This window comes from Rhea pennata, chromosome 29 (genome assembly GCF_028389875.1).
Source record: "Rhea pennata isolate bPtePen1 chromosome 29, bPtePen1.pri, whole genome shotgun sequence".
NCBI lineage: Eukaryota > Metazoa > Chordata > Aves > Rheiformes > Rheidae > Rhea > Rhea pennata.
The window spans coordinates 3,360,579-3,381,325 of NC_084691.1; the positions used below are offsets into that span (position 1 = coordinate 3,360,579).

A 20,747-nucleotide genomic window follows, 5' to 3' on the forward strand; every position below is an offset into this window, starting at 1 on the left:
TGCTGTCTCGGCCCGGCGCCCGGCGCTCCTCGCGCGGGGCAAGTCCGGTCCTGACGAGCCTCCCTCGAGGGCCCTCCCGCCGGCACCCCGGCTCCCAGCTCTGCTCCCCTGGGGAAAACCCGGTGCCTCCGCGAGCCCCCGAAACGCTGGACGAAGGTGGTGGTGGTGGTGGGGAACCCGGCGGCGTCGCGGATCCCGGCGGATCCCGGCGGATCCGAAGGGGTTAAAGAGACGCAGGTGCCGCGTTCCTGGGCTCGGCCTCGGCCCTCCCTTCCTGCTCTCCTCCCCCCAGCTCCCGGGATATAAACCCGGAGTGCGCACACCCCGCCCTGGATCTGTCCTCCTGGGGCTCCTGCCTGTTCACCCGGCCTGTCCGGCCTGTCCGGCCTGCCCCGTCTGTCTGTCCGTCCTCCCGCCCCTCTTGCAACCCTCCAACTTCTTCTACAGCCCTCTCGCCCGTCTTGCAACACTCCTGTCCCTCTTGCAACCTTCCTGTCCGTCCTCCCCGTCTCCTGCCTCCACCATGTCCATCACCGTCACCAGGAAGACCATGAGAAGCACCTCGGCCGTGCCCGGGCGCTCCTTCAGCTCCCACTCCTACACCGCCGGCCCCGGCGGAAGGATGAGCACGGCCTCAGCCTTTGGTGCCTACGGCGGCAGCCGCTACGGAGCAGGTCTGTACCGGGGCCCGGCTGCGGTGCCCGGCGCGGGGGGCCCCATCACGGCCGTGAGCGTCAACCAGAACCTGCTGATGCCCCTCAACCTGGAGATCGACCCTAACGTCCAGCGGGTGCGCAAGGAGGAGAAGGAGCAGATCAAGACGCTCAACAACAAGTTTGCCTCCTTCATCGACAAGGTGAGGCCAGGCACGGCCGGGGGCGGTGAGAGCCGCCTCGTCCCAGCGCTGCACCGCGGGTGGCACCCGGCCACCTCCCCCGCACTGCCGGCCCCGTGCCAAGCCCAAGGGGGCTGGTCCCAACGGAGAACCCCCCTCCCATCCCAAAGCTTCTTTCCTTGCAAAGCTCTCAGAGGTGTTTTGCAGAGTTTGGTCCCTTTTCTGCCTCTGCTTGGCCCCAGTTGGCTCCTGCGGTGGCCTGGGAGACGGGCAAAGTCCGTCAGGGAAAGGGGACAGGGAGGGATGCATGGGTTTACTGGTCCTCGGAAAGGGGGATGCTCGGGCCCTCTGGTGACATCCTTGCCCCCCTTCAGGACAACTGCTCCCCATCAGGGATCTCCTGGCCCACTGGAGATGTCCTGACCTCCTTGGGGACCTCCTGGCTCCATCAGGGATGTCCTGGTCACCTTGGGAATGTCCTGGCCCCATCAGGGACCTCCTGGCCCCATCAGGGATGTCCTGGTCACCTTGGGGATGTCCCAACCCCCCTTGGGGACCTCCTGGCCCCATCAGGGACCTCCTGACCCCCCTGGGACCTCCTGCCCCCATCAGGGACCTCCTGGCCACCTTGGGGACCTCCTGGCCCCATCAGGGATGTCCTGGGCACCTTGGGGATGTCCCAACTCCCCTTGGGGACCTCCTAGTCCCATCAGGGATGTCCTGATCACCATGTGGATGTCCTGACCCCTTGGGGACCTCCTGGCTCCATCAGGGATGTCCTGACCCTATCAAGGATGTCCTGACCCCCTTGGGGACCTCCTGGCCCCATCAGGGATGTCCTGATCACCTTAGCGATGTCCCAACCCCCCTTGAGGACCTCCTGGCCCCATCAGGGACCTCCTGACCCCCCTGGGGACCTCCTGGCCCCATCAGGGATGTCCTGATCACCTTAGGGATGTCCTGACCCCCTTGGGGACATTGCAGCCCCTCTGGGCACATCCTGGTCCCATCAGAGACATCCTGGTTGTATCATGGACATCGTGCCCCCCCCCCCCACATACACTTGGGCACATCCTGGTCCCATCAGGGGCATCCTGCCCCTTGGGGACATCATGCCCCTGCTCACTTGGGGACATCTGGGTCCCTTTGGGCACATTTTGGCTCCTGTCCCTGCTTGGGGACATCCGGACGGCATCGGGGTGCTGCAGCAGAGCCCGCAGGCAGGAGCTGGACCCCCGCCCCGGGGTCTCGCCCCCACCCCAGGAGAAGGAAATCATTAACGGGGGCATCAATTAGCAGGTGCCCCCACACCACCCCCATCCCACCTGGGCTTCTCCTCTCCTGGGGCATGATCCCGGGAGGTGGAAGGGGAGCCGGGGCACTGGCGGTGGGGGGCACCCAGGGTGGGGGTGCACAGCCGGAGCCCGAGCCGCCGCTCGCCCCCCCCCCCCCCCAGGTCCGCTTCCTGGAGCAGCAGAACAAGATGCTGGAGACCAAGTGGAGCCTGCTGCAGAGGCAGCGGCCGGCGCCGGGCGCCGCGGGCGGCCTCTTCGAGGCGTACGTGGGCGCGCTGCGGCGGCAGCTCGACGGCCTGGCCCAGGAGAAGCTGCGGCTGGAGGCCGAGCTGGGCAGCACCCGCGCCTTGGTGGAGGAGTTCAAGAGCAAGTGAGGGCCCCCCCCCTCAGCCCCCACCCCCGGCGCTCGTGCCCATCCCCGAGCCACGCGTCCCGGCTGCACCGTCCACCCACTCCTCCGTCCTCCTCCCACAGGTACGAGGAGGAGATCAACCGCCGCACGGAAAAGGAGAACGAGTTCGTGCTGCTCAAGAAGGTGAGACGTGGTGGTGGTGGTGGTGGTGGTGGTGGTGGGCATGGTGGATGGACGCTGGTGGGGGCCAGGCCAGGGCCTCAGCAGCGGGCTCACGGGCTCTCGCCGCCCAGGACGTGGACGAAGCCTACATGAACAAGGTGGAGCTGGAGTCCAGGCTGGAGGCTCTGACGGATGAAATAAATTTCCTGCGGCAGCTCTACGAGGAGGTACCGGGCTGGGAGCGGGGTGGTCCGGGGGCGCGCGGAGAAAGGGAAAACGTCCCGGAAGCCACGGCAAGGAGCTGGGGCCACCCGGGCGGCGAGCTGCCCGTGCTCAGCCGCGTGCGTGCACGTGTGTGTGTGTCCCACCACCATCACCACCACCACCACCACCCCGGCGGCGCAGGAGCTGCGCGAGCTGCAGTCGCAGATCTCCGACACTTCCGTCGTCCTCTCCATGGACAACAGCCGCAGCCTGGACCTGGACGGCATCATCGCGGAGGTGAAGGCGCAGTACGAGGAGATCGCCGGCCGGAGCCGGGCCGAGGCCGAGCGCATGTACCGCATCAAGGTAAGCACGCGAAGGGGATGCCGGCCGCCGGCCCGGCCGCGCTCCCTGCGAACGGAGGAGCCTCCGACCCGGCTCTGCAAACCGCCGGTGCGGCTCCCTCTTCCCTTGCCCGTGCGCGCAGTACGAGGAGCTGAGGAGCGCGGCGGGGAAGCACGGCGACGACCTGCGCGCCAGCCGCTCCGAGATCAGCGAGCTCAACAGGATGATCCAGAGGATCCAGGCGGAGATCGAGGCGCTGAAGAACCAGGTGCTCCTGGCTCCCGACGGGCAGATGCGGGGTCCCGGCGCAGGCAGGCTGCCCCGCGAGTGTCCGCAGGCTCGGGGATCCCCCCCCCACCCCTGGCAGCATCGCGTCCGAGCCCCTTCGCAGCCCCCGGGCGGGTGCACGGGCAGGTCCCCCCTCTCCTCCCCGGAGATGCATCCCGAGATCCTGCAAAGAAGCTCCGGTTTGAGCAGGACACGGGTGCTCGGGGTGGGGGTCCCCGGCCGAGCCGCGGCTGGTGCTGCCCCTCGGAGCCCGCCCCAGGAGGGTTTTGCAAGGGCAGACCGCCCCCTGAACCCCCTTTTTCCGGGGGGATTAACCCGCCGGCGGCGCCTTGCAGCGGGCCGGCCTGGAGGCAGCCATCGCGGAGGCCGAGGAGCGGGGCGAGCTGGCCCTGCAGGACGCCAAGGGGAAGGTGGCCGAGCTGGAGGCCGCCCTGCAGCAGGCCAAAGCCGACATGGCCCGGCAGCTCCGCGAGTACCAGGAGCTCATGAACGTCAAGCTGGCCCTGGACATCGAGATCGCGACCTACAGGAAGCTGCTGGAGGGGGAGGAGAGCAGGTGGGACCAAGGGTTGGGATGCATCCCGCAACCCCAAAAACTTGGGATTTTGGGGGGCAGGGGGGCGGAGCGGGACGTAACCCCCGGCCGCGTCCCCCAATCCCGCAGGTTGGAGTCCGGCATGCAGAGCCTGAGCATCCACACCAAGACGACGGGCTACGCGGGTAAGGCCGGCGGCGAGGGGCACCCGGGGTCCCTGCGGCTCTGCCGGGCTCGGGACGGGCGAGCTGGGTGCTCGGCGCCCATCCTGCCGCCGCTCTCGCAGGCGGCTTCGGCGGCGGCTCCTTCTCCAGCACCGGCTACTCGGCGCCTCCCTTGGCCCCGGAGAGCTCGGCCGTCACCAAGTCGCGAGCCATCGTCATCAAGAAGATCGAGACGCGGGACGGCAAGCTGGTGTCCGAGTCCTCGGACGTGCTGTCCAACTGAGCGCCGGGCGCTGCGCCGCGCCGGCAATAAACCGCTCCATCCACTGGGCTCCTCTTCTCCGGGGCTGGGGCGAGCGAAACCGGCTGCTTGGGCTGTCTGTTGTTTTTTTTTTAACCTGGGGAGGGGGAAAAAAAGCATCAAAGCTGGAGCTGGGTCCCTCACGGCGCGCTGGGACTGGGGGAAGGATCCCTAATGAAAGCTGGGATGGAGAAATCCAGCAGGGAGTCGAGCCTCGAGGGCAAAGCCGGGGTGGATTTTAGAGGTGTCGGCTATTCCTGGATCATCTCCCTAAGGGAATTCAGGCTCCCGCGGGATTATTTCCCCCGCCGGCACTGCCAAGGATGAAGATGTTCCCACCGGCGGGACGAGGCATGCGCCGGCGTTTTACCGAGCGAATGGGCAGCATGACAGAGGGACACAATGAACCCCTGCCCAGAGGAGCCCCGGGGTCCCCCGGGGGACACGGATATTTCCCCCCCCCCGAGGTCACCCCCACAGCTCCCCACTGGCCAGGGCTGCCCGCTGAGGCCCTGTCTGCCCTGCCCCGTCCGTCCTTCCCATCCTCTTCCTCCCTTTCCCATCGGATCTGGCACTGCACGAAGGCGCTGAGCCCTGGGGTCTTTCCCCCCCTCCTTCCTCCGCGCCGGGGCCCGGAGAGCCCCCGGGGTCCCAGGCAGCACGAGCGTTGGCCAAGGCCGCGGCGGCCGAGGTTGAAGCCCCCGGGGACGTGCCGGCGGCGGAGCAGCACCAGGGGGACGCCCGGGGATGCCGCGGGGGGACGTTTACACCCGCCTCCGCCACCGGCACCTCCCTTTTCCCAGCGGCATCCCCCAAATCCCACTACGGCAGCAGCAGCAGCAGCGGGTGATGTCTAAGGGGTTTTTACCCCCGTGGAGAGCTGCAACGCGAGGCCCCATGCTGCTGGGGTGGGGGGGAGACGGCGGGGGCAAAGCTGGGCTCGGGGACCCCTGGGGGCTGCAGCCGCCCCCCCCCCGCAGTCCCCCTTGCAGCCGCCCCCCCCTGCAGCCGCCCCCCTGCAGCCGCCCCCGGGGACTTTGCCCTTCGGTTAATGATTAGCCGCCCGGACCTGGCGCTTTCGGCTCTTCCAGCGCTCCCGGCTCCTTCCCCTTAATTGCAGGGGCTGCAAATCTGGGGCTGGCTGGGGGGGTCCGGGCAGCGGGGGGGTGCGGGGGGGTGGCCGAGGCGAGACCTCCCGGCCCGGCGCCGCGCTGCCATTCCCGGGCCGCCGGTGACACCTGGCGTCCGCGCCGCAAAGCGCCGCTGCAATTAGCGCTTGCAGCTAATTGAGGGGCTCCGGCGGCCGCAGGGTCCCCGCCGCCCCCGCGCAGCGGCCGGGGCGCTCCCAGCGCGGCGTTGAGCCCCCCCTGCCCGGCCGGAGGGGGGTCCGGGGGGGGGGGGGGATTCCGGCTTCCCGTGCAAAATAAATGAGGGATTTGGGGGATTCGGGAGCCTCGGCGGCCGCCAGAGGTTCCCCGAGAGCCGCGGTGCCGCGTCCCGGGGGCGCCGCCGAGGCCGGTCTAGGGGGGGCCCCGAGCAGCTCCGGGCACCGCGGTCCGGGCGGCGGGCGCCCCGCGGGGGCCCCCGCTGCCCCCCCAGCCCCTTCCCCGGCCCCGGGGGTCCCGGCCCCGCTCCCTGCCCCGGCTCGTGGTACCGGCGTCGCTCGGCCGCGGTGGTCCGAACCGGGGGGGGGGGTGAGTGAGGGGAGGGGGCGGTGGGTTGCGGGTTTGACCCCCGCAAGTGCTCAGGGTGCCGCCGAGACGCGGCGAGGGCCAAGCCCACGGCGCAGACCGGACACCCCCCCACCCCGGGATTTGGGGTGCCACTTCGGGCTGCACGAAGCAGCTCGGGGTTCGGCTTTGCCCCCGGGAGGTGCCGGGGGGCGCTCGTCCCCCCTTCCTCCTCCCCCCCCCCCCCCCCCCCCGCGGGCTGCAGAGAGGCTCCCGGAGGGACGGGGCCACCCGCTCACCCTGTTTTGGGGGGGCTGGTGGGGGCTTGGTGCTGCTTTGGGGGGGGGGGGTGCGGGTGCAGCGGCGACGCTGGAGGGCGGCAGAGGAGCGCGAAGGAGGCGCCCGGCTCCGGCGCCGGCTCCCGCCTTCCTCGGGCAGCGCCAGCCTCATCCTCCGGGCTGCGGGAGGCTCCCGGGACCCTCACCCCGACCGCGGCGAAACCCTGCGGGCGCCGGACTCCTGGGCCCGCTTTGGGCCCTGCAGGGCCCCAGCCAGCGTGGGGGGCAGGGAGTGAGGCAGGACGCCTGGGCCCATCCGGGGGGGCGGTGAGGGGGGCAAACGGCGCTTGCACAGAGCCACGGGGCAGCAGCGGGGTCAAACCTCTCAAATCCCTTTTGGGGGGGGGCTGGTGTTTGCACTTGGGGGCTAGTGGCGGCGATGGATATACAGAGTCGCAGCGGTGCAAATCTGCTTTGGGGCAGTGGGGTGGGGGACTGAGGCAGGGGCCGGAGGCTGAGACCCCACACTGCTGCCGGCCCCGCTCCCAGGGCTGGGGGATGCAGTTTGCGAGCTGGGGGGGTTGGAGAGTTGGTGCAAAACCTCCTCCCCCTGCCCAAAGCACAAGCTCAACTCATCCCTGACACCCGTGCCCCAAATAACCCCTTTTTCCTGGAGTGGGCCGGGGGTGGTTGTGGGGGGGACACCCCGGAAAGCCGCCTCCGCCTCCCGCGCGGCGGTGGGAGCCCGTGGGTGCCGATGCAGCCGGTTCCTGTGGGCACAGCCGGGCGGCACCCGGACAGGCCCCGGCAGAGCGGGCGCCCGCCGGGGCGGGCACGGGCGCCGCTGGGAAGCAGGCAGCGCTTTGGGGTGGGCAGGGTGCGGTGCTGCCCGCGGCCTGCCGAGATAAGAGGTTTCAGTGTCACCCCGCGCCGGGGAATTGTGTGTATGGGGGGGGGGGGCAAGACCCACGGTGGCCTCGGCCCCCACTGCGGCGGCCCCGGCATCGTGGCACTTCCCACTCCCTTGCTGCTGAAATCCCCTTTGCTGCTGCCCTTCTGCTCCAGGACCTGCCGTTCCCATCTCTTCCCTTTCTTGCCAGGTCGCTGGGAAATAAAATCCCGGTGGCCGGTTCGAGCCCCCGCACCGGCGCTGGCCCTGCTCCCTGCAGCCCGGCTTGCTGCGCTCAAGTGCTTCTGGTTTTGCTGCTTGCTGGCAAAAGGGACCCTGGGGACCCCGAGCAGGGGCGAGGCGCCCTGGTTTGAAATGCACGGACTGTTTTCTCGCTGTGTTTGAAGCCATCGGGGTGCTGGGCGTCCCTCCGGCGTGGAGGGCTCCGTCCCGGCATCCCCCAGTGGCTCGAAACCATCCGCTGCCTCCAAGGAGCTGCAGCTCCTGGGGCAGAGCCCGGAGCAGGCGGCGCTTGGGGAAATGGAGGCTCAGGCAGGCTGATGCCTGACTCAGCTCGTTGCACGGGTGGCAGGGCCGGGAGGAGCCCGTGACTCACGGGCGGGCGCGGACGTGCTGGGGCCCCGCGCGCAGCCCACGGGCAGGAGGGGCCCCGGCAGCCCGGGCTTTTCGGGAGCGGGGTGTAAGGGTGGGTGGGCTGCGTGATTGGGGGGGGGGGTCCTGCTCCTTTTGGGACGTCCCCATCCGTCGTTCTCGCAGACCCATTCCCAGCCCCGGTTTGGGGTGTGTGTGTGGGGGGTGCAGCGATAGCCCGGACGCCTCGGTCCCTTCACTCCGGGCTAGCGCCGGAGCCGGAGCAGGTCCCTGTGATTTGGGGAGCCTCTTTGCAACACCCCCACTCGACACGGGGACCCAGGCGTCCAGGGGTGTCTGCAGTGCCTGGGGCTGAGCCGGGGCTTCAGATCGGGCACTTTGCACCTCCCTGGGGTTCCCCAGCGCTGAGGGGACCAGACACCCCCATTTCTGCTCCCCCGAAACCCGGATGCTCCCGGGGCACCCGGCCTCGCTGCCTTGGCCCTTGGGTGCTTTGAGCCGTTTCTCTCCCTGCCCGATGCCCCCGCAGCTGCTGGCGGGACCCGGACCCGAACCTGGGGCGCTCGCTGCCGGGGCCGAGGTGTGGTTTGGGGCAGCAAGACTCGGCTTGCCAGCGAGTTTTCGCCTGCAATTAGCGCCGAGGCAGGAGCCGCCCAAAGCGGCTCTCCCCGTGCTTTCGCACGCACGCCCCTCGCTGCCTTTCGGGCCCCCTTGGGCGCCCTTTCGGCCCCGGTGCCCCAAAGCTCCCCCCCCTCCCGGCTCCCCTCTGGCCTCCGCTAACCCCTCAGTGGGGCTGAGACCTCCCAGCTCCGGCACGTTCGGGGCAAGGAGCCGCCTTTCAGGCAGGGCTCGGGGGGCTGGCATCGCCTCCGGAGCATCCAAGGGGGGAAACGCCGTGGCCGGCACCGGCTGGGAAGGCTGGAGAGGGGAGCGGGAGAGAACCCGCTGCAGGAGCCACGGCTCCCGCGCGCCCCGCCGCCCTTAGAGGGTGCTCGGGATTTGCATTCCTGGCATCCCGGGAATGGCAGCTGCGGACGGCTGCGCGGATGCAGAGCAGCCCCGTTCCCTCCTCCCCGCGGCGTCTGCGGCGCCGGCGCCCTGGGGACCGCTGCGGCCGGGGTGGCCGGTCCCCGCTGTTTTAGCCGATTTTGTCCCAGCGTTGCGGAGGGCAGACCCAAGGCGGCGGTTCCCCCCTCCCGGTCCGGGGTGAATCCGGGCGGGAAAGGAGCCGGCGCTCCGCGTGAGCCCGTCCCCAGGCCGGGAGCTGCCCCCGCCGCGGGTGCTATTCCCGGGGCGGCGGGGAGGGCGATTCTGCCCCTCGGGCGGCCGAGGTGAGCGCCTTGCTCCGGGACGCGGGCAGAGCGCCTGGGAGATGCGTCGCCACCTCCAGCAGCCGTCAGCGGCGTTTTTGCAACGCGGGCCGCGTCCCCGGGGTGCTTTCGAGGGACGCGCGGGAGGCGAGCGCGGGGGCGGCCATGCGGGCTGCGCGGCTCCGTGCCCCAGCGCCGATCCCACCAGCCCAGCCCTGGGCAGACCAGGGACAGATTGAGCCTGGACCTACACCGATTTATCCCGTCCCAAATCCCGATTGCTTTAGCTCCGTCAAACTGGCAGAAGCTCCCAAATCCAAGCGAAGCCCTTTGGGTTTGTGGGACCCGGACTCTGACCCTGCTGAAGGGGGACATGCTTTCCGGTTTGTCCCGTTTTTCCAAAATGCTTCTTTCCCTCTGATTACTTCATGCAAAACCCTCAATTTTAAGGTCTTTGGCTTTCACAGCCTGATTTGGAGGACAGCAAGGGAGGGAGATGCTCTGTGCCATGACCTCTTCCAGCTCCGGCACATGTCTGTGCTGGTCCTTCCCAGCTCTCCTGCCTGCCCCAAAGCTGCTTAAATGTGCAGTTCCCCTCTCGAGTGGGTTTAGTGTGTCCCCTCCAGCTTTAAAATCACCCCATATACACTGGTGTCCCCGTCTGCCCAGCTGGAGAAGGCACCAGGCAAAGGCAGTTTGGTTTTGGTGATGCTGCAGCAAAAGCTCCTGCATCTGCTGCTCGGAGGAACCTCTCCGGTCTCCAGCATGTTTTCCAGGGGCAATTCTCTTCCCAGATGATTATTTTTCCCCCAAGGATGTGATTTCTGACCGGTCTCGTTCACATTGCTTCTCTGGTTACGGCTGGGTCGGATCCAGGGCTGAATAACGCCACGGGGTTAATTGCCTTCCTGGAAGGAGCCAGGCGCTGCGGCCGCATCCTGCCCCGGGTGCGCGGGAGGATGTGGTGGGGAAGATGCTTCCGGGGGTGTCGTGGTCCGGGGGCAGGGTGCGAGCGAGTCGTCTCCAGGGCTGCACCCCGTTTTCATGGGCTGAATAGCCCAAACCGGTGCTCTTCTGGCTGTTCCAGGGGAAAAAATAGGTAAATTGCATATATATATGTGTATACACATGTGTATATGTGTGTGTGTTTATATATATATATACACATATATATATATAAAAACATATATATATATATAATTAATTTTGTGGGGCCCTCGAGTCTTGCTCAGTAAGGGGGAACCCGAGAGGCAGGGCTGGCTGGGACCAGGCTTTTCCCTGGGGTGGGAAAAGCCCTTTTTCTCCCATCTCCCTCTGCTGGGTGCTACCGGCAGCCGGATCCGGCGCGTCCCGCGACAGACCACGCTGCCGCACCGCGCGGAGCGCGGCCAGGGCAGGATCAGCCTCAAGTGTCGAGTGACAAGAGCTTAATTCCTGGTAATGGGTAGGGGACAGCGGGAGAGGTGGCAATCAAAGGCTGTGCCAGCGCTCCATCGAGCAAACGCATTTAAGCGCATCATCATAATAAGGCTTATTGCTATTATTATTATTATCGCTTACGGAGGGCCACCCATTCCCAGGAGAAGGTGTTGCCTGTAAGCTATGTGTTAGCAAAATCATTTATTGCATTGAGAGAGTCCCAGGCAAATGCCCCGGGCTCTTTGCCTCATGCGATTGCAGCTCTGACGGGACTAGGCGTGCCATCGGTCTTCTGCAACAGGCGTCTTTGATCTCTCTTGGGATCCACCTTGTTATTTCGGCTTTATGATTCCCAGCTCCGGTCCCAGCCCTGCAATTTGCCTGTTGAATTAATATGAGTTTAGCAGCCATGAGTCTTCTGCTGAAGACAAAACGGGTTTTTTTCTGTATTGAATGTAGTCTTGTCGCACCTTTGGGGTGAAACCTGCTAAATCTGGGCTCTCCAGTCTTGCCCTGCGAGGGATGAAGGAGCTCTCCTTGCAGACCACGCGTGGGGCTGAGCGTTGCTGCGGCCAGGGAGCACCTGGTCGTGTTGGGCAGCATGTGGGAGTGACTCTCCGTCGGGGGTTTTTGGCTGTGAGGAGATTCCTTGCATCTGAAATGCTCCTCATCCAGTATAAACCAATGTTTGCCCGGTATAAACCTTGTTGCTTCCAGCATCCTGTGGCTGGTCTGCAAAGGTCCTACCTAACAGGAGATGCTGAGGGCCACCGTCAGGACATAATCACAGTTCCTGTTGAGGTACCAGCTTAGCCAAGCACTGGGGGAGTCCCACCACACAGCACCTGGAGCACATCCAGGCCCTGGTTCTCCTAACGTGGACATTAGGGCAGGGGATCTGGGCTTGGAGAGCGTCAGAACCCTCCGAAGGTGCCTGTGTGCGAGGGCATCGCCGGAGCGCGATGCAAGTTGACGGCTGGACCTGTTTGGTCAGGTCACCAGCCAAGCAGTGACCTGATCCAGAGATCTCACCCTGGTTTCTGCGTGGGAAAGGAGTCTCAGCTATGGGTTGGTCTTTAAGAGGGAGACTCATGTCTCCTGCCTTTGGGAATCTCTAATCTCTGCTGCGTGCTACATCAGTTTTACAGCAATGGTTGCTCTTGTAAGGAGAGAGGCGTTTCTGGAATTTGGCCCTGGAGAGGAGGAGGCAAATTCCAGCATTTTTTTCCCCTCTCCTTTCTCCACCACCCCCTCAGAGGTGACTGCTCACCAAGGACCGCGGCTGCCTGCTGCGCGCCGGCCCGGCTGCTTCGGAGCCAGCTCGGATGTGCTAACTCGGGCTGCACGTGCCGGGGTGTCCGAGACGCCGCAGACGGAGCAGCCCGGCAAAGCCTTGTGCGCGGAAGTGTTTTAGGAGCGAGCCCTGGGTGGGAAACCCCACTGTGCCAGTTGCATTTTCCCATCCCGCCCTTCACCGGTGGGACCTTGCGAAGGGGCAGGAGGTGTCCTGGGCACAGCAGGGCGCTCGGTTCTTGCTGAGCCCAACGATTGGGTTCTTGGGCAACTGTCTCGAGTAGCAGTGAGCAAGTACGGCACGCCAGGAATTAACAGCGGAGCCACCCTGGGAACTCCCGGCAGCTACTCTCTCTCTTTGCGTCGGCTAACTGGGCTCAAACAGGTTCATTTGGTTTCTCAGCAGATCTGCTGGTTGCATAACGACGGGAAGATGCAGCCGCCGCCTCCTTCGAGCGGCGAGAGCCGAGTTCACGCTGCCTTCTGCACGCTTCGCTCCTCGCGCCGAGGAACTGTGACCCTGCCGGTCCCCTCGCGAGCAGGGAAACCGGGGATCCTGGGGACCCGGTGCGGGAAAGGACTCCTAGGTGGCACCAGGAGGGTTTGCACTGCTGAGACTTGCAAACGCGTGTTGTCGAAGAGGAGCACAAGCTCCCCGACTTGTCCCTCCTGTGCAAATTCCCTTAGGCTGAAAAGGTGCAGCTCAGCGAACGCACGGTGAGAGCCGGGAGGAAAAACCCTCCCTTCCCGGAGCGATTTCCTGTCTCGCCCCCTGGATTCCTCTGCAGGAGGGATTTAACTCTGCATCCAGACCCAGATTTGCATGCATGCGGAGAAAGCGAGGAGCGAATAAACTCCGAGCTGAAACTGGTTCCCCCAAACCGCTCCCACAAGCGTCTCCAGTAAAAGAGAGAATTATAGAGCGCACAGCGTTAAGCTGGCTTTTATTGTCACGGCTTCGATTGCAGCTTGTGGTTTTGGGGGAAGTTTGTATTTTTATTTATTTATTTTTTTAATGGTAGGATAAATTGGGATCCTCAGTTTGAAGGCAACTTCAGACACCTGTGCTAATTAAAATATAAATTAAAAGTGGTTAAGCAATTAAGCTGTTTTTTAAACAATGAGCTTGCCAGTGGGTAAGTGCAGGAGTCAAGGTGGCTTTGGCGGTGGCAGGAAGGAAGGAAGGAAAGTGGCTGAACTCAACACCCTTGTGAAGTGCCACGTGCTGGGCATGGGCGACCGTGGCTGGAGTCCCTGGGAGGAGGAGGAGGACAGGGCTGCGCCTCAGTCTTCTCCAGCAGAAGAGACTTTTGAACACATCAAAGGTGGCGAGGAAAAAATCTGAGAAACCTGAAAATCCAGACCTGGCTCTGAAAATCCTCTATTTCCCCCCTAGTCAAAACTGGTATTTCAACCGCATTTCAGTTAGAAAGAATCTCCCTCCCCTCCCTTTTTGGCTTTGACAGCCACAACATTCCTTTCTTCCATGGATTAAACAAGGGTCCTGGGGGACCCCAACAGTCTTGGAGTGGTGGGAGAGCCAAGCCTCTCTGCCTGATCCCCGGTGGGTTGCGTTGGATCAACGAGGAACCCAGAAATAGCGTAGCAAAATCTGAAGAGCTTCCAGTCTAGGCATTAGCATGATGCAGGGATCGGGACCTGCAGTCAGGGACAGGGCAGAGCTTGCTGGACCGGTAACAGGACCTTGATCCTAATGAAGTACTGTGAAGGGAATGAAGCCAGAGAAATACTGAGATATTTTGGTCTCTGCAGACTCTTTCCTGTCCTTCCAGTCAGAACACCAGTTGCTTCCCATGCCTTTTCCTGAGCGGTCTGGAATGCCTTTTAAAATATTTTTAAATTTAGCATTATCTCAAAGTAAAGAATACATAATTTTATAGCTGGCCAAAGACTGATGCTATTTGGGCTCCCTCCCTTTGTTGTGAAACAGTTTTGGACAGATGAAGCCAACGTTCTCTGAGCAGGAGGTTGAACTGGAGTGCATCTGAGGGTGTGACTGGGAAACACCTTTTTTTTTTTGTTGGAATTCAGTGAAAAAAGCACCTGCCACAAGGCTCAAAATGAGTGATATGCATAAAAGAAGGGTCGAATGTGTCAGGGAGTTTGTATTGCTTTGTCATGGCCAGAAGAACCTCAAAAAGCATGTGATGAGTTGGCAGTTTCTAGCGAAGGAAATTTGATTCAAAGATGTGTTTCCAATACCAACAATAGCTTTGTTTATTTAGCTCTCCAGGGAGTGTTTTGAGGCAGGTCATCATGGTGGCAAAGGAAAGAGGAGAGGGCACCGCGCCAAGCACACCTAAAACAATGAATAGAATAAAAAATGACATTTTCTCCACTCCCCTGTCACCCAGCCAACTCCCTGAGCACATAAAAGGGAGAATTTGGGCATTGCTCTTACAGGACTTACCTTCTCTTGCCTCTGAACTTGCTTCTGGACACAACGCTGCTAAGCTCTCCTCTCTTAACGGGTCTACTATCGGGGACTCATCATGTCTCGCCAGTCGTGTGGTCTCGGCAAGGGATTCAGCTCCAGCTCTGCTTGCTTCGGAGGGGGGAGCAAAGTCACATTCAGCTCTGTGTCCCGTGGAGGATGTAGGGGATCTTCTGGGAACGCTGGTGGCTTTGGTAGCAGGAGCCTCTATAGCTTGGGAGGGAGTAAAAGTACTTCTCTGGGGGGATTTGGTGGTGCTGGTGTTGTCTGTAGAGGATTTGGGGTTGGTAGCCAAGGAGGCTTTGGCTTTGGTTTGGGTGCTGGCGGAAGATTTGGTGGTGGTTATGGTGGTGGCGCAGGAGGTGGTTTTGGCGGAGGCCTTGGTGGTGGCTTTGGTGGCTTTGGTTGTGGTGTTGGGGGGTTCGATGGGAGGGGAGGTCCCAGCTTTCCTGTTTGCCCGCCTGGTGGCATCAAGGAAGTGACCATCAATCAGAGCCTGCTGACCCCACTTAACGTTGAAATCAATCCTGAGATCCAGAAGGTGCGAGCACAGGAGCGGGAGCAGATGAAGACCCTCAACAACAAATTTGCCTCCTTCATCGACAAGGTGAGAAGGGGATGACTTTACAGTTTGGGGAGATTTCAGTCTTCTCATAGCTTGTTAACTGCAATTGCTGTGATGACCCTGAAGTGCTAGGTATTGCACAGACAGTCCCAAAGACCGCCTGTAGACAGAGATGAGGCAGATGGTAGCTGGAGAAGTGACTTTCCCAAGGTTATAGTGAAAACCAGGAATAAGATCCTTGGTTCTTAAGACCATGATGCTGGTGCTAAACCATGGAACTATGTACCAACATGCAGAATGTCCTCAGAGGAGTCCCTGCCAATCAGCTCTGTCCGTCTGTGGGCTTAAGGCTTTCTGGGTGTTTTCTTTCAACTTGCTAGTAGTCCAAATGCATCTTGAAGGAGAGAACACCAAAGCTATGAATTTCAGCAAGTTTCTCCGGTTTAGACCCTGTGAGTAGGGAGAGGAGAGGCAACTCACCTTTGCTCACTCAATCTAGAGCTATGAGAATAATTTTTCCCAGTTATTCAGTGGGATCCTAGAGCAGATTAGGAACTCTCTGCTCACCAGAGAGAAGAGCAAAAAGGCTAAACTCTCTAGATGTAGGCAGCATGGAAAAATGTCAGTAGGAAGATGCTTTTGGAGAATAGTTTGACTCTTTTTCTGTCAATCCTCTGCAATTTTTCAGGTCCGATTCCTAGAACAGCAGAATAAAGTCCTGGAGACCAAGTGGAAACTCCTGCAAGAACAAGGCCATGGCACAGGTCCTAACAGCAGGAACGTTGACCAGTTTTTTGAAGCCTATATCAATGGGTTGAGGAAGCAGCTGGATGGCCTCTCAAATGAGAAGCATCAGCTAGAGGCAGAGCTGAAGAACTTCCAAGATCTGGTGGAGGATTTCAAGACCAAGTATGTTGTTCTTTCTGTAGTCATGGTGGTTCAGCTGTGCTGAGGACCTCATGGGGATTTTTCCAAAGCTTAGATTGTGTGGGCTTAAATTCTGGGCTGAGTTAATTTATTAAGTTTTTAAATTTTTCAGTAAATTGTGATTCTTTCAAGATTTTTCTCAATCTGTATTATTTGCTGTGTGAGTTATGCTTGTCGCTATAGCAGGATTATCTACTCTTCATCTTTCCACTTAATCTGTTATTATGATTTAATGAACTAATTAACTCAGATCAGTTGCTAAATCCTACTATAACTTCCTGGATCATTTCAAGATTAGAGCTTTCTTCTGAAAGCAGAAACGAAAGAACAGAGATTCTATTCCTGGTATTACTAGACTAATTTGTTCAGCCAGAAAAGCAAGAACAAAGCCTAGAGAGATCTTTCCACTGAAAGAGATAAGAAAAGTAATTTGATAGACAAAATTGCAGGAAAGTAGGTCCAGAATTCATCAGGATCAGACATGTCCCTTGCTTTACCAAGGCTGCAGGTGGAAAATTGACTTTGTTTTGGAGACCATCACCACTCCATGCTCAGACATACCTGCCAAACTGAGCAGTCCAAAATGTTCAGGATGGCCTACGTTGGGGCCTAAAGGTCCTAAAGGCCAGTGAAAGTAGCTGGAGTGGCCAGAGCTACCAGGATCAGGTTTAAGGAGCTCTAAGATGACTGTTTGCAGACTGTCTTCAAAAAGATATATGAGATGGCAGGAGTCAGTGGCTCATCTGGAAAAGTGAAGTGCTGATGCTTGTCCATAAATCTTGCTCACGGCAGGTCTGTTTTTGCCACATTCATTAGGCCAACGGTGTCTAGTTGCCAGCAGTGGCTGCAAGAGCCAAAATAAGCAGACAGATTCAATCTCCCTCATTATAACCAACAGGTATGAAGAGGAAATAAACAGAAGGACAGCTGCAGAGAACGATTTTGTGCTCCTAAAAAAGGTAAAGTGCTCGGCTGAATAAACATAAATGAGGAACACAAAGCACTGGGAATTATGAGGGCAGATTTTAATTAAACTTGTCCCTAATTAGAACAAGCAGAGCATGAAGACAGAGCTGACGTCAGGATAACCTTATAATAGAGCAGAGGATGAGCAAAATGTTAGGTGCTAGTGTTCCTGTTAGCTGGAGCGAAATAGCCAAACGCGTAAATTATGTCTTTACCTGTGTGTTCAAAACACTGCTGTTTTTTCCCCCACGCAAAGTTGTATCTTGGTTCAGAAAACGCCTTACTTCATCACTGATTTGTATTTATGTTGAAATCACTTGCAAGCCCCAGGCATAAACCAGGACCCCTGCACGTAAGCTCCATACAGAAACAGATTGGCACCAGCACCAGCACCAGCGGGTTCACAATTCAGTATTAGAAAGCAGCAATGTGTCAGGTGGGAGGACTCACTTCCAATTTCTGCTGCAGGATGTGGATGGAGTCCATATGAACAAGGTCGAACTTCAGGCACATCTGGATGCTCTGGCAGATGAGATTAACTTCTTGAAATGTCTTTATGAACTGGTAAGTGGTGCAACTGTTCTCTTGACCACAGAATACTTCTCTAAATGAGTTCTCTCCATTCCTTGCACCATGATTGTTCCTATTTCTTGCCTTTTTTTGCATACCTGGACATTTTTTTGGCTTTCTTCTGCTAGACTAAACAGCAGTCTAGCACAAGTGAGCCTGTCCCCATGTTTATACTGGTGGGCAATGAGCAAAAGGTTTCTTCTTAGATGTCTTATATTTTCAACCAGAATTGCCAAGCACTTGAAAGCATTTAGGCTTGTGGGGGTGAGGGTGGAGAAGGATCCTAGAAAGGAGAAGGGTTAAATGGAGTGTAATACTCTAAAGAAAGTATGCAAAGCCAGTGCTGATGTGAATTGCAGGAACTGTCCCAGATGCAGCAGCAAGTATCTGACACTTCTGTGGTTCTGTCCATGGACAATAATCGAAAACTGGACCTTGACAGCATCATTGCAGAGGTCAAAGCACAGTATGAGGAGATCGCCAACAGGAGCCGAGCGGAGGCTGAATCTTGGTACCAGTGCAAGGTGAGTGTTCTACACGTTGCTCATGATCATAGGTGGCTGAGGCTGGTGGAAGAGCTACCAGTGATTTCAGTAGACTTGAAGGACAAAGATTTAACACTGATTCAGGCAGCTTGGAGAAGAGGTGGGGCTTTTCCAGGTTCCTTGTATAAACTGCAAGGAGGAGAAGTGGAGCACATCGTGCTATGCCTTTGCTCACCTAGATCTTGTGGGTGTGTACCCAGTCGGAATCCCAGGCTGCAATGGGCAATAAGGAGTTGATTCCAAACTAAAGGCCATGCCTAGGATCTAACTGGTCTTATGCAGCCTCCACTGGGAGCTGGAGTACTGCTAATACTGATGCTAGGCTTGAGCTAGCGCGTGCATGTTTCCCTGCTGGCGTGTGACGGTATGGAGAGCTGTTGTGGGAAACGATTCATGCTGGACATCAAGTGCTCCTCTTGTTTCTGCCCGTCAGTATGAAGAGCTGCAGGCTACAGCAGGAAAACACGGGGACAGTCTTAGGGACACAAAGACTGAGATCTCTGAGCTCAACCGCATGATCCAGAGGATACGGGCTGAGATTGAGAATGTGAAGAAACAGGTAGGAGTTGCATTTTCTGAGAAATGGGTGTGAACAGGTAAATCCCTTCAGGGCTTCCCAACAAGCAGATGTTCCAGTAACAGCTAATGTAAACAGAAAGGAACAAGCTATGCCTGGGAACAGCTGACCCCAAATGATCTAGGCATAAAAAATGAAGGGCATTGCATGTTTGGGCATCACAGCTTCTGAACTTTTATGGCTGGCTCTCCCCAACCCATTCATCAGATCCATGTCTTGCCCTCCAGTGTGAAACTCTGCAAGCATCTATAGCGGATGCTGAAGAACGTGGGGAGCTGGCCCTCAAGGATGCCAGGGCAAAACTGACTGAGCTGGAAACAGCCCTGCAGAAAGCCAAGGCAGATCTGGCCCGTCAGCTCCGGGAATACCAGGAACTCATGAATGTCAAGCTGGCCCTGGACATTGAGATTGCTACCTACAGGAAGCTGCTGGAGGGAGAGGAGTGCAGGTCAGTGGGATATAAGAATTTGTTTGCATCCTGCTAAACCAATAAGGAGGACTCAGCACATACCCCTCTGCTAAAATAACATTAATGGCATAGTCATTGTCCATGGCCTAAGGTCCTAAAGCCACTGATTATGCCCAAGGTCTGATAGACCAAGCCTGACTGCATGCAGAGTTGCACCAGTGCAGACGCTCTGGTTGGAGCTGACAGTCTGTTGTTTCCTTGCAGGATGTCTGGGGAGTGTCAGAGTGCTGTGAGCATCTGTAAGTAGCATTCCTTGCTCTGGAAGGAGCATGGCGGGCTGTGGGTTGTGCTCCAGGCCTGCATGACTGCATTGGAAGTAATCCCACACCTTCTGTTTGTCTCTGCAGCTGTGGTGGGTGGAAGCAGTGCTGTGGGAGGCGGACTCGGCGCCGGGCTGTGCCTTGGAGGAGGAAGAAGCGGAGGAATTGGATTTGGAGGTGGCAGAGGCAGCTGTAACTTAGGCAGTGGTGGCTTCGGCTCCAGTGGGGGGTACAGCTTAGGAGGAGGGGGCTTTGGCTCAGGGGCAGGAGTCTGCTCTGTCGTTGGAGGGTCTGGCTCAGGAGTAGGATCTGGCACCGTCCTGAAAACTACCACCTCTGTGTCGTCGAGCTCCGTGAGCCGGAGAGCCTAGGAAAGAGAGCTATCTCACCCCTCCCTGGCACCCGAAGGAGAAAGGAGCCAGCTGGCTTGGTGACCATTGCTACCCATCCATCACCAAGGTGACGACCATCTATTTTGGTTTAAACCAAACATCATCATCCTTTAGCAACCGCACAGAAAAGTAAAACAAGGCAACTTGCTAATGACTGAGATTCTCAGAGTTTGGGGTTTTATTTGCCTTCTTCCACAATGGCTTCCCACTTCCCACGCTCCCCTTGAAGCACTGCAAAAATGCTGATTTATCACAGTGTTGAGCACAGTCATCTGAAAAGCAGGACCCGCCTGAGCACTGGAAACCCCCAAACACAACTGGGATAATGGTCTAAAGCACTGTGGGCCAAATGAGAAACGTTCCACCAGTGACAGGTAGACGGGACTGGTCCACATGCTGCTACCAAGAAAACTTCAAAGAACTCTTGTTCTATAAAGTCTACACAACGACTTGACTTTTAAAGTCTTGTGCTGGATCCAGATGTGGTGCAATTGTAATCGGCTATACATCAGCCAAGGCTCTGACTCCAAAACAAGAATTTCCTAATGCTGATGAGTCCCAGCTGAAAAGATGTCCTACCCCGCTGCAATTTTGTCTATACAAGATACTAGTAGTTTCTCTAATTTTCTTTAGAAGCAATTGTAAAATGTTCAGTTTTGTTCTGGCTTTACTTTTTCATTGTGATCATGGGAATATTTGTGCTTGTTTGCTTAAGTCTTTCTCCTTTGGCAGAAGGCATTTCCTATTAAACACTAGAGGCAGTGAGTTTGTGTGGTTTTGTTTCTGACTGAACGGTTTCGTGTTGTAACAAGACACCTCTTTTGCTGAGATCTGAAAGCATTACCTGACTTTTCTGCCCCCTTTGAAGTTTGCCTTTAAAGGAATCAAAGCTAATTTGGGGCCCGCTTTCCTGCACCTCTGTCAAATCGCACCCTTCTACTCCTTAACTCTTGAACATGTTGCATGGTTTGTCACTTTGGCAGAGAGGGCGGAGGTCCTGGAGAGCTGAAGTGATTGGGCGGACAGAAGTGCTGGGTTACGCACGGTGTTGCGGTTTGATCGGGTTGAG

At 58.8% G+C, this 20,747-nt stretch overlaps 2 protein-coding genes across 2 annotated transcripts; both read left to right on the top strand.

The window, feature by feature from the left end:
- Positions 1-306: 306 nt before the first annotated feature.
- KRT8 (keratin 8) lies at positions 307-4,547 on the top strand. The gene is made up of 9 exons (XM_062597265.1): positions 307-856; positions 2,292-2,500; positions 2,605-2,665; positions 2,776-2,871; positions 3,050-3,214; positions 3,336-3,461; positions 3,817-4,037; positions 4,146-4,201; positions 4,303-4,547. The coding sequence occupies exons 1-9, from the start codon at positions 524-526 to the stop codon at positions 4,461-4,463; spliced, it is 1,428 nt and encodes a 475-aa protein (XP_062453249.1). The 5' UTR covers positions 307-523; the 3' UTR covers positions 4,464-4,547.
- A 9,847-nt stretch (positions 4,548-14,394) lies between these two features.
- Positions 14,395-20,443, top strand: LOC134152110 (keratin, type II cytoskeletal 4-like). Its single transcript, XM_062597204.1, has 9 exons — positions 14,395-15,014; positions 15,661-15,881; positions 16,798-16,858; positions 17,334-17,429; positions 17,795-17,959; positions 18,414-18,539; positions 18,785-19,005; positions 19,231-19,265; positions 19,374-20,443. The coding sequence occupies exons 1-9, from the start codon at positions 14,466-14,468 to the stop codon at positions 19,655-19,657; spliced, it is 1,758 nt and encodes a 585-aa protein (XP_062453188.1). The 5' UTR covers positions 14,395-14,465; the 3' UTR covers positions 19,658-20,443.
- The last annotated feature ends 304 nt before the right edge of the window (positions 20,444-20,747 follow it).

Excerpts from the sequence above, each read along its gene's own strand:
- KRT8 (XM_062597265.1), top strand. The coding sequence starts at position 524 with ATGTCCATCACCGTCACCAGGAAGACCATGAGAAGCACCTCGGCCGTG. Across the intron at positions 2,501-2,604 it reads GTGGAGGAGTTCAAGAGCAA|GTACGAGGAGGAGATCAACC; the intron begins GTGAGGGCCCCC and ends CTCCTCCCACAG. Across the intron at positions 3,462-3,816 it reads TCGAGGCGCTGAAGAACCAG|CGGGCCGGCCTGGAGGCAGC; the intron begins GTGCTCCTGGCT and ends GGCGCCTTGCAG.
- LOC134152110 (XM_062597204.1), top strand. The coding sequence starts at position 14,466 with ATGTCTCGCCAGTCGTGTGGTCTCGGCAAGGGATTCAGCTCCAGCTCT. Across the intron at positions 17,430-17,794 it reads TGAAATGTCTTTATGAACTG|GAACTGTCCCAGATGCAGCA; the intron begins GTAAGTGGTGCA and ends TGTGAATTGCAG. Across the intron at positions 18,540-18,784 it reads TTGAGAATGTGAAGAAACAG|TGTGAAACTCTGCAAGCATC; the intron begins GTAGGAGTTGCA and ends CTTGCCCTCCAG.